A 12,519-nucleotide genomic window follows, 5' to 3' on the forward strand; every position below is an offset into this window, starting at 1 on the left:
TTCTTTTTCTTTTTCTTTCCATTTCCCTTTCTCCTTTTCTGTCCCTTTTTGCATGCTCAAATGTAAAAGGGGAAATTTCTCCTTTTGTTTTGTTTTTAGTTTGCTTTGATAGTTCTCTGCCAATGAAAATGGACCTCAGGGGGCCATATGCCCCCCCGCTGGCAGAGGATTGCAGGGGGCCGTCACAGCCAAAAGTGGGTTGCAGGGGCCCCTGGTGCGCCTTCCAAAGCTGTTTTCATTGGCAGAGGCACTGTGGGCTGGTCCTTTGTTGTTTCCAGGCCTGATTTAAGCACCCCATGCGCTGGATCCAGCCTCTGGGCCTTGAGTTTCACATCCCTGTGCTAGCATATCAGCTATTACCAAAAATATGTATCAGTAATGACTTATTTTTGGCAAATGACGAAGCCAAGAAGGTGGCTTCATTCTGGCAGTGTAAAGTTTGATCTAGACACAGAAGAAGCTGCAAAAAATTTAAATGTAATCCTAAGAAAAAAAATTGAAGTACAGTAGATCAGGGGTCGCCAACCTTTTGGACCTCAGGGACCACCAAACTCATACTTTTAAATCCCGAGGACCACTAATACGAATTTTTTTTAAAAGATATTTAATATAAAAATTTTATTTTTATATTAAATATAAATTTTATATATATATATATATATATATATCTATATATCTATATATCTATATATCTATATCTATATATCTATATCTATATCTATATCTATATATATCTATATATATCTATATATATCTATATATCTATCTATCTATCTATCTATCTATCTATCTATATATATATATATATGCTTATTTAATTATAACAAAATTGCAAGTGCTTAATCATAACTGTGGGGCAGAGCGACGAAAGGAGGGGCCTCTCTCATCTTTTGAGGAGAAAGAGGGAGGATTTAATACTGCTGGGATTCAAAAGAAGCCACATGGCGCCTGGAGGCTGGGAAGATCTGGATGGGGAAGAACTGGCTCCCCCACAAACGGAAGAAAAGCAGAGCCCCCTCCCCAATCTGGTCTCCTATCATTTTGTATCTCCCCCAAGTCAGAGGAAACCTCTCCCTCCTTTGCCAGGTGTGGCTACCTAGAGTTGGGGGAGGGAAGGAGGACTGGGCTGGAAGTGCCGAGGAAGATGGGCTCCTAATAACCAGGCAACATCCCCCCTCTTTGGCCTCCACACAAGAGGACTCCCTGAGGCTAAGCTCCAGATTTTTCCCGCCGCTTCCAAGCAGAGAAGGGTCCCTCCCTGTGTGGAGGCTGAAGCGTGGGTGTTGATCCCAGAAAAGCTCAAAACTCTTGCCTGCACAAACATGCTGGTTATTAGGAGCCCATCTTCCTCGGCGCTCTTTTGGTCTGGGCATTTGGTCTCCCCACCCCCACCCCATGCCAAAGGAAAGCCAGCCAGGCTTCTCCTTCCCTCCTATCCTTCCCCCTGCTCCCTTCCTCCCACTCAATCCTACTTCGGGACAGTGGAGAGCGTGCTGGAAACGTGTGATGGCATTTCCAACACACATTTCTCTGGCGCTCGCCCACAATTCTTTGCGTTCTTCCAGGCCTGGCTTGCTGAGGGGTGAGAGCAGCCCTGCTGCTCCCCCCACAGCCCCAGCCATCGCTGCTTGGAGAAGGCACAGGAAAAGAAAGCGAGCAGAAGCATAGCTCTTGCTGGGGCGAAAGAGCAGAGATTGGGGAAGGCTCAAGCAACAGAAAGTGGCGCTTTTCAAAGGAGGCAGCTTGCGTCTTCTGTTGCCTGTGCCTTCCTCGATCTCAGCTCTTCTGCCCCAGCAAGAGCTGTGTTTCTGCTTGCTTTTCCTGTGCCTTTCCCGGGAAGTGATGGCTGGGGCCATGGTGGGGGGCAGAACAGAGCACCGAGGAAGACGAGAAAACTGATGCCGACGCTGCATTCTGAACCTCTGAATTGAATGGTGAGCGCAGACTTGCCCACTCCACCCCTCCCAGCACCACCAGCTGGTACTTTTCCTGCCCGGGCCGTCCCTACAGCCCGCGGTCATTGAGAAAGAGCCCAGGCCAGGAGAGGCAAGCTGGAAGGTGCGGGAGTGCCATGCAAATGCAAGTACCACGGCGCTCCTGCACCTTCTGGCCATCTCCATCACTGCTTCAGCCCGCCTGTGCCGCCGGCCCCTCTTGCTGCAACAGCACCATTACCTTGTCCTAGCCAGCAAGGGCTGCACTGCTTTTTGCAGGTTTGCGCTTGGCCAAAGGGTGGGGGCCGGTGGGTGGGCCATGTGGGCGGCACAGCCTTGTGTTCCCACGCAGCCTGGATTAATTGCTTTGAGGGGACATTTCTCTGCGGACCATCAAAATTTTCTCACGGGCCGCCAGTGGGCCACGGCCCATCAGTTGGCGACCATTCCAGTAGATGATCTCCAAAATCACTTCCAATTGATGATTTTATAATCCAAGAGCTTCTGCTTATATTTTAACAAAGTTGTAATCAAATGTTCAATATATTTTATAAGGACGCCAGCATTTCTAGACTTGAAAACTACTATCAATATACAGATAGTCCTTTAGTTATAACCATTTGGTTTAGTGTTCATTAGAAATTACAGCAGTCCTGAGTGAATGGCATTTATGCCCTGTCCCTTTGAAAGACTTCTGAGGCCTTCTAAAACCTCACAAGAAAGCCGCTTACTCTGTTCTCTAAAATGCATAGATCATTCTCACCATGTTTCAGAAAGGTTCTACTGCTCTGAACAGTCCTATCTCATGTTTTGCCATCTTATAATAAGTTCTGTAGAGTATATCAGAAAGTTAAAGAAAATCTAAGTCAGAGTCAGAAAGGCAGTAGTAAGCTACTTCTCTTCGATTCTCAAGAAAACCACATGGTTCTAATGATGTAACAACCAGGAAGTGACTTGACTAGAGATTATCCTTATCTTTATTTTTTTAATAGAACAATGGTCTGCAAATATATGATAAGCAAAATAAAAATATATATTTAATCTGAAAACTAATTTATTATTTTTGGTCAGTGCCACTAAAAGGCAAGCTATTTTGTATACACTGTATAATTTTAATACCAATATACAGTGTATTATTACAGGGAAGTGCTGCTGCTACATGGGCGAAAAATATCCAAATTAAGAATTCACTGAACAACTTTTTGATGTAGAAGAATTATCACATGTAGAACTGTGAAAAAATGTTGACTAGTACCGTATAGTTTTATTACATACAAATAATGTTCATCACTTACTCTTGATGAGATGTGCAAAATTCAGCAAGTTTGTCTAGCTCTTCGTTATTCAGATCTTTAGAAGAATTCTTTAGATTTGGAACCTCACTGCACTCTGTTGCTTTCCATTTTGTTTCTATTAACAAAAGACATTATGTTAAAAATGAACTATTTAATATTTCAGAAATATAAATTCTAAAAAAAACCTAATATTACAGTAGGTCTTTAATCATTAAAGCAGAACAATAAAAAAATGATGCTGCCTTTTATGAAAATTGTATGGGATTCTTCCCATCCCAGTAAATGTTCATTCAATGTGCTCAAAAACTCATCAGTATTGAGTATTGTTTGTCTAATTAGAATTTTTCATTAATTAATAAGATTTAGATGAAGTCCTAGTCATAGAACACAATATAGGCAGTTATCCTGCTGGCCTCATAACCTCCCTGTAATCAATGTGCTATAATAGAAAATGAAGACATTTCTCAAGTTTTACCTGACATACAACTTTCCACTATATCAGGGGTCTCCAACCTTAGCAACTTTAAGACTTATGGACTTGAAGTCCACAAGTCTTAAAGTTGCTAAGGTTGGAGACCCCTGCACTATATGACACACTTACCCCACTGCTGCTGAAGAGAAGAGAGATTTGCAAGTAATTGTTTGTGATACAACTGTTCAAGCCGAATGAACTCCATTGCTTTCTCATCTAAATGGAAAATAAAGGAAAATACAGACACGGACTGCCACTTATAAATATGGTTTCAAACTAGTACTTTTATGATAGGAGGAAAATGTGATATGGGTGCAGACAAGTTATCCAGTGTTGCTGATTAGGCTTTGAAGCTGATATGGCTGATAAGACTTTGCAAGTCCTAGATCAGCAATACTGACAATTACTTCTTCTTTGGATATGCATGTGGCTTGAAACATTAGATCAGGGGTGTCCAACCTTGGCAACCCTGGCTGAGGAACTCTGGGAGTTGAAGTCCACAAGTCTTAAAGTTGCCAAGGTTGGACACCCCTGCATTAGATCATGATAGTTCTGGCTGTTTAGGCACATGGGAAAGCACAGTAAAGGAAGACAAGGCTTCTTAGTCATAATAACATTGATTATAGCAATGGCAATAGCACTTAAGACTTATACACTGCTTCACAGTGCTTTACAGCCCTCTCTAAGCGGTTTTACAGAGTCAGCATATTGCCCCCAACAATCTGAGTGCTCATTTTATCGACCTTGTAAGGATGGAAGGCTGAGTCAACCTTGAGCCTCATGAAATTTGAACTACCAAACTGCTGGCAGCCGGCAGTCAGCAGAAGAAGCCTGCAGTACTCCATTCTAACCACTGTGCCATCATAGCTGTTATTATTACGGCAAATTCTGTAGAATAAGAATGCTATGGTGGTTCCTGACTTTGTTGTTTTATATATAGTAAGGATCTGGAACAGTCACAAGATCATTTAGCTCCCGTAAATGTAGCTTGCAATTCATAATGCTCTTCTATCAGGTACCCGAAGGCAGAAGAAGTATTTTGTAAATGAGCATAACCATTGATTAAGGCATTTAAGGTCACAGCCTTTAGGTGTGAAGAATTGCCATTGGTTCCACTTTCAACTGAGTCAACAGGAATGAATAAAGACCTTAGTTTTATTCTTCCAAGAAGTGCAGAGAAGACTGTTAAAACATAGCTATGAGTCATAAAGTGAGGAGATAGTGAGGTACAAACTTCTGAGTATGTGCAATGCAGCAACCTTCCTGACAAAAATCTCCAAGATGAAGGCTTTGAATACATATCAAACACATATATTTGTTGAGATATAGAAAAGGGTATAGAATGATAAATTATTTGGCCTGTGAATTTAAATGTAACAGGAAATATTGTACTCTGCAGAAGTAGTAGAAACAGGGTGATAAGAAGTGCAGCAAAAAAATCTTGCTACCACAATGAAAGAAGGATCAAATCATTAAACATGAAACACTTTCTAAACATACAATGAATTTTTATACTGTGCCTTCTTGAATACCATGTCTACATATATTTCACAAAATTAGTATGTATATATCTCCCCCAACATTAATAAATCAAAATAAGAATAAGTGTAAGAAGAATGTATTGCACTTGAAAGTCCACAGCTTTATGTTTATATTTTGATATCAGTCCATATTCAATGTTATGTTTTTTTTAAAAAAGGATACATTCTCCATCATGAAAATAAGTTTCAGCAATCTGCAAAGAAAGAAAGGGAAAAACTTTTTAAATATATTTTATTATATTTTATATCTGCCTAAGGAGATATAAAATTCATGATGTACTAAAAAAATTATACAGGCTTGAAAAACCAAATGAAACTATTAAGATAACTGGCACAGTAAAAAAAATGCAGACGATATAGTCAATAAGGGCATTCAGAAGAGCTCTGCCTTATGTATCACCCATCTACCTAACCATGTGCTGTTTCCTTTAATGCAGCAGACTTTGCTTTTTTATTATACAGGTATTATTTTGAACTACAGACATATTTGGACCAGTGAGATTGTATAAAAAGTTCACTCACACAAAAGCCACCAAATTGATATAGTTAAATATCAATTTTATCACATTTTGAACTAAACCCTTAGAACGTTTTGTTATCTCTGTGGGATCTTTGTTCAGCTTAATTATAGATAAATATTATACAAGAGTTTGGTACTTTGCAACATGCCAGCTGCTATTATTAATTTAATTACAAAACTTTTTTTAAAATAGCAAATAGGGCAGGGAGCCTGGAGAGCACAAATGAAAGTGCACAGGAGTAGCAGGTTGCCTATGCCTGATTTCTTAGGAAGTGTAGTAATTCTTTAGCATTCAAGAAGAGCTGATATCTGCCACTTGATTCTGTTAACAGACGTAATGGGGAATGAAACTGAAAACTTCAGTATAGAACCATGATGGTGAACCTATGGCACGTGTGCCACAGGTGGCACGCAGTGCCCTCTCTGTGGGCATGTGAACCGTTGTTCAACTCCATTGTGCATGTGAGTGCGCCTCCCGCTGGCCAGCTGGTTGTTGGGTCTCTGCAGCACATGCGCAGGGGACAGCGTGTGTGCGTGAGGGCTGCACACACATGCGCAGGAGAGTGGGGCACATGCGTAGGGCGCGCATTTCATTTTGGGGTTTAGGTAACACGTGGGCATTGGGCACTCTGTCCGGAAAAGGTTAGCCATCACTGGTATAGAATAAACATATTGTCCTGAGCAATATATTCAGATTCTAATAAGACAATATTTAAAATTACATTCAATATGATAAACACTATCAACATCAACAATATGCAAAATCAGGTAAGCAACATTTTCTTACTACCTGGTGGAGGAACAGGGGAAGCACATTTGAATCCATTTGCTTTAATTCTCCTTGAAGAAGAGAGAAGATGAATTGTAAAGTTTGAGCTGGTTCTTTCAGAGGATGGTTTGAATTTATCTTGTTTCCATCTGCCCCTTGCACATAAGATACTGCTGTAAAGTCAGCTTTCTCTTGTTTCGCTGCAGAAATATTAAGAGGAATAATTGTTTTTTCTTTTAAAAAATGTAATGTAAGAAAAATATATAATACCTCAGATAATTTCAAATTTGATACAAACATAGAACTGCTGACAGAAACTTTTGTCTTCTTTCAACCCCTGAAGTTATTCTAGATCGGCAGTTTCCCAAGAACAACGTAAATATGACACAAAAAGTCACAATGGAAAATGAATTCTTTCTAAGCCTTTGTGCTCCACAATGCCTGCTGGACTTACCTCCTTGACTGTGGATCAGTCTCCTCCAATCAATCTGCCAGGGCCAGACTTCACTTGCTGCAATAGACAAATCCTCTATCTCACCAGTAGTTGAAGACCTGTTAGCTACTTTCACCCGGTTTGGCCTATCTGCGGAGACACTGGGGTCTGGCCCCTGCATGTGTAATTAGCCACAGGTGACAGCTAAGCACTAGATAGGGATCAAGCAGACCTAGTATTGTGATACAAGCACCTCTATTTTCAATACTGTTTCTTATTATCCCTAACACACTGATCTTTTTTTTTTTACAGTGGATACACAAATCTCTTTCCTCATCTACCACTGTTAGCTCTGGTTTCATTAGTTTGTAGGAATAGTTAGGATTTTTAACACAAATGAGCATCACTTTACACTTGTTCTTGCTGAATGACATTTGCTATTTTGATGCCTGCTCCCCTAATTTGCAGAAATTCCTTTGGAGCTCTTCACATACCCTTATTGTTTTATCATTCTGAATAATTTAATGGCAGCAGCAAACCTGACTATTTCATTAATCATGTCCACCTCCAGATAATTTATAAATACATTAAAAAGCATCAACCCTAAGGTAGAAGAACCCTGGTAGACCCAACTAGCTACACATCTCCTTTGTGAGAAATTTTATTCTTTATCTTTCTCTTCTATTCTTTAACCCACTGTTTATCCACAAGAGGACCTGCCCTTTTATTCAACTGAGTTTAGGGCTAGTGATTGAGATCAAGATCATAGACATGGTGGTTCTATTGATAAAGATGAATTGGGTATGTGGAGTGATGATGAAAGAGTTGCTCTTCCTCATGACAAATGGAAGGTTCTGCATACCTTTGCCCTGATAGTAATCAGGTTTTAGACATCTACTGGCCTGAGTGAGAGTGGGATCTGACTGGAAAAAGAGGAGAATGCATAATGAGTATTGAATTTGGGTGGTAGCTTGTAATGATATGTGGGAATGAGCTTGGGAGGCAGGAGGAGCTGCAAATCTGGTTTTTGAAGTTACTGTTGCTTTAGTCAATCAATCCTCTATAAGACAGAAATCAATCCTCTATTAGACAGAAATTTCTAAAAGAAAATGTGAAGCATTTTTGCCAAGTGTAGCAAAATGTACAAATATAAAATAGTTCAGGGAAATTGAGCAGGGTTATACCATCAATACAGGTGTATTTAAGAAACTACTTGCCTTTCCTGCTAGGACTTTTTGTTTTTCTTGGATTCTTTTTTTCAGAACCAAGCTTCTGTGGCATATCTGATTTCAAACTTTTACATGGCCTATCGCTTTCATCTTCTTGGAAGCAGGGTGTATAGTCTCCACTGTCCTCGTTATTATTAATGCTGTCCTGTTCAACTCTTCCCATTGCATTCTGAGAGTTTTTCGGTGTATTATGCTTCCTACTGTTACACTGATTTTCATTTTCATCTGGAGAAGAAGCCAAGCAAGTTTTGATCCTTTCTTCATGTATGTCAGTAGAAAGTACATCTTGTAAATTTAAATGAAGATCATTTGTAGGAGATTCCCTATCATCCATTATAATGACCTTTATTTCCACTTTGTCCAAATAACTCTCAGCACTAAAAACAAAACAATGGAGTTGTTAATAATATATCTTTACTACCAAGCTTTGTTAAGATTGTAGAATGGAGTGAGATTTCTACCATTATAGATATGTAGCATTTCATAGTTGTGAAATATAATCATCAGATTTTATAAATATGAAATAGCACTTTCTTGAAAAATTATAGTTATTTTAAAGAAAATGGCTTAAAACTCATATCTACAGATGTTCATTTGTAAAAGTTAGAATGTTGCATTTAGCAAAACCCAAATACTAACTAAGAATCTAATATTTAACAAGATGTTTAAATGAAGAAAAGCTTACATTATAATTAGAATAATTGCCTTGCTAGTTCTTACATTAAGTAATTAATTATCCATCTGCACTTTGTAAAACCTTAAACTCCACATCTTTTATGATGTAACTTTCATGTCCTTTCTGAAATGGGGAAAAATTAATACGGTAGAAATGATTAAATATTTGCCTTTCAAAGATGATATCTGACAGGATATAAGTGGAGCATCGGTGGTTAAAATAATGGAACACATGATAAATTTGAAGGTTAAATAATTTTCACCATGATAAGAGGTCTGACTGGAACTGTTTTCAAATTAAAGTCACTAATTTCATAGTGAAAATACTTCCAGTTTTAAATAGGAGAAGATTGTTCATATATTGTTTATTGACTCCTATCAAATTAAGTTCCCAACCTTTTAAGTTCAGAAACAGGAGAGTACAGTAATAAGAGCTAAATTACCTGCTGATGTTAAATCAAGTTTCCTTTGAGTTCAGCTCAAGTCTTGGTAACTTCATAGATATTCCATATGTTTTCTGAGCAAAAAGACAAAATGGGTTTGCTATTGGTTTCTTCCAAGTTGTGAAACTATGCATCTTTTTGAGTCATAAAAGGTAAAATTACTTGAGTCAGATTTGGCTCCTGATGATTGCATAGACATGTCCACGTTGTTTTCCTGGCAATAATACAGAAGTGGTTTGTCACTGCCTTGTTCTGCAATTTTTTTAACAACTTCCCTGCCTAGTCTACAGCTCTGGCATTTCCTGATGGATTTCTCATCTAAGTAGCAACCAGGCCACATCCTGCTTAGCTGCCAAGCCCAGACAAGGTAGGCCAGTATAGTTATAAAAACGTTAACATTATTGCAACATACACAAAGTGAGACACTGTGGGAAACTGGGAAAATAATGGAAAGTTGACATAAACAATCAAGAGATGGAAGGTGAGAAACTTAGGGAAAAATGTTTCAAAGAGATTCTGTCTTAATGATCACACTATAAATGCAGGTTAGACGTTTCTGTTATAGTTTTCAAGACAAAAATTAACTATCAAGTCCCCACACCACATTGCTGGATAAGATCAAAGAAGCAAGAAGTATACAGTATTCAGTAAAGTTTCTTGGGAAAATACCAATTTTGGAAACTTCTAATCAACAATGAAATGCTAAGCCAGTTATCAATTTCATTACTTCATTGAGTTATTCTGATAATTATTTTGTAGTAATATTTTTTTACCTACCTAAGTATTCAGACTGAGAAGGCAAAATGCTTTTTAAAAAAAATATTTAACGCATATGATACTTTCTATTTATATTTAATTCAATAACTTCATGCCAATTTTTGGTATTCTTTAAAAATACTGCTTCTAACTGGACATGTTCAATATCTATTAGTTCTTGTACCAAGACTTATTTAATCTTATTTTTCTTCTTCTTTTTCTATATTATCTTCCTTCCCAGTAATTCCTCATTAGCCAAGGAGACAAGTATTATCTACTGAACAAACAGTACCTTGTTAAATCTGCTGTTCAAGATACCTTAGGTAGCTTATGAAATATACCGCTTGAAAATATGGATACTGCAAGTTCCAATTAACATGGCAAAAAAGTAATTTATCCATTCAAACAGTTGTTTGTAATATAATCATAACATTGTTTGTGGTATTGGACTCTCATCAATATGCTAGAGGATTAAAACTCTGATTTAGTAGGCAAACAGTACACCAAAAGGCAAAACCTTTCCAACTAAGATATCTCAAATGGGCTAAGTTACAGAATGTGTCCAAAAATGCAGGCCCATGACTCCCATGGAATTGAAATTTGGCAAATTTTATAAAACAAGTTATGACACAAACATTATAAAACAGTTTATGATGTATTACAAAAATCATAAAACATTTACTGTGCTGATGTTTGACTCTGTTACACAGTTTAATATGGCCTATTTTCAAGGCACATAGGTCTCTGAATGTATCTCAGCATTTCTACTGAAGGCAGTAAATTAGAAGTTCTGTCACTGTGAAGGCATTAAAGAATCTTGACAGAAAATATTTCTGAAAAGATGATCCAAGGCAGGGGTCGCCAACCTTTTGGACCTCAGGGACCACCAAACTCATAATTTTAGATCCCAGGGACCACTAACTAGTTCTGTGGGCTTGGCCTAAGTGGATGTGGCTTGGTCATGTGACTGGCTGGGCATGGCTTGTATGTAAATATTATAAATATTTATATAAATATTGAATTTTTTATAAAAAAGAGCAACTTTTACCCAAAATCAGGCAAAGCAGGCAGATTGAGTTGCTCACAGAATAACAGATTCATTCAGAGATCTATCTATCTGCCATTGGCTAGCTCAGTCTGTCACATAAAATTTGCTTGCAAGCAAACTCATTAAATTTACTAACAAGCAAACTCACAAAATTAACTCACAACACATTATGCATGTAAATATTGAATTTTTTATTTAAAAAAAGAGCAACTTTTACCCAAATTCAGGCAAAACAGGCAGGCAGATTGAGTTGCTCACAGAATCACAGAGTCATTCAGTGATCTATCTATCTGCCATCGGCTAGCTTAGTCTCTCAAATTTGCTTGCCAGGAGTCTGCACTGAATTTGCTTGCAAACAAATCTTCAGCCCTAAGGGAAGCAGAGCTGAAGATCTAAAGACTAGCTAGAAAGCAAGAAATCCAACCATTTCCTGGTTCTTAGCTAATCTAAATCTCCCGGCACAGCAGAACAGATGATGGTCGGAAAAATTTAGCAGGCAAGTTTACTGGGTAAGGAGTGGGCAGGGAGGGTTCCCAAGGGCCATGTGGGCAGCGCAGCCTTGTGTTTCCATGCAGCCTGGATTAATTGCTTTGTGGGGGTACTCTGGGGATGAGATATCTCTGTGGCCCACCAAATTTTTCTCATGGCCCACCAGTGGGCTGCGGCTCACTGGTTGGCGACCGCTGATCCAAGGGGTTATGGATTGCCTAGTGACTACTTGAATTTCTTTCTTTTTTTAACTTTGGTAAAGGTGATTTTAATAATTCCAAGAACTTAGAACTTGTGAAGTAAAAAAAGCCAGTTTCCCCTTCCTAGTTGTGAGATATTCTTTGTTACGAATACATATACTCTAAAAGCTGAGATTTGGCTGTATTAAAAGCTGGGATGGTTCAGTGGTTAGAGTGCAGTACTGCAGGGCTGCCTGTCAGTTGCCTGCAATTTGGCAGATCGAATCCCACCAGGCTCAAGGCTGACTCAGCCTTCCATCCTTCTGAGGTGGGTAAAATGAGGACCCAGATTGTTGGGGGCAATATGCTAACTCTGCAAACCTTAAAGCTTAGAGAGGGCTGTAAAAGCACTGTGAAGCGGTATATAAGTCTAAGTGCTGTTGCTATTGCTATTCATACTTTATAAGCAACCTATCTAAAAGTAAGTTTAATTTGACAAAAGTTTGTCGTTTTATGTTCTGTGTTCATATCATAAATACATGCCAGTTGCCAAGCACACAAATTTTGATCATGTGACCATGGAGATGCTGCAATGATCATAAATGTGAAAAACTGTCATAAGTCACTTTTTTCAGTGCCACTGTAACTTCAAATGGACACTAAATGAATAGTTGTACCTCAAGAACTACCTGTAGTATGAAAGATAGATCCAAATAGCATCGACTCTTATCAAATG

At 38.6% G+C, this 12,519-nt stretch overlaps 1 protein-coding gene across 3 annotated transcripts in view; it reads right to left on the reverse strand.

The window, feature by feature from the left end:
- Nucleotides 1–12,519, reverse strand: part of CNST (consortin, connexin sorting protein) — a 39,441-nt gene that overhangs the window by 16,885 nt on the left and 10,037 nt on the right. For 2 of the 3 annotated variants that reach the window (XM_087967022.1, XM_087967035.1), the window contains exons 2-7: nucleotides 9,312–9,525; nucleotides 8,182–8,570; nucleotides 6,553–6,731; nucleotides 5,406–5,436; nucleotides 3,831–3,917; nucleotides 3,230–3,344 (exon numbers count right to left, since the gene is read on the reverse strand). In XM_087967022.1, the coding sequence (XP_087823148.1) occupies nucleotides 3,230–3,344; nucleotides 3,831–3,917; nucleotides 5,406–5,436; nucleotides 6,553–6,731; nucleotides 8,182–8,527 (758 nt within the window). In that variant the 5' untranslated portion in view covers nucleotides 8,528–8,570; nucleotides 9,312–9,525. The remainder of the gene's footprint in view (nucleotides 1–3,229; nucleotides 3,345–3,830; nucleotides 3,918–5,405; nucleotides 5,437–6,552; nucleotides 6,732–8,181; nucleotides 8,571–9,311; nucleotides 9,526–12,519) is intronic. The other variant, XM_026669381.2, reaches the window with a different exon arrangement.

The sequence above is a fragment of the Notechis scutatus genome, chromosome 1 (genome assembly GCF_049901735.1).
Source record: "Notechis scutatus isolate UNSWTSFEM ecotype Mainland chromosome 1, rNotScu1.2, whole genome shotgun sequence".
NCBI lineage: Eukaryota > Metazoa > Chordata > Lepidosauria > Squamata > Elapidae > Notechis > Notechis scutatus.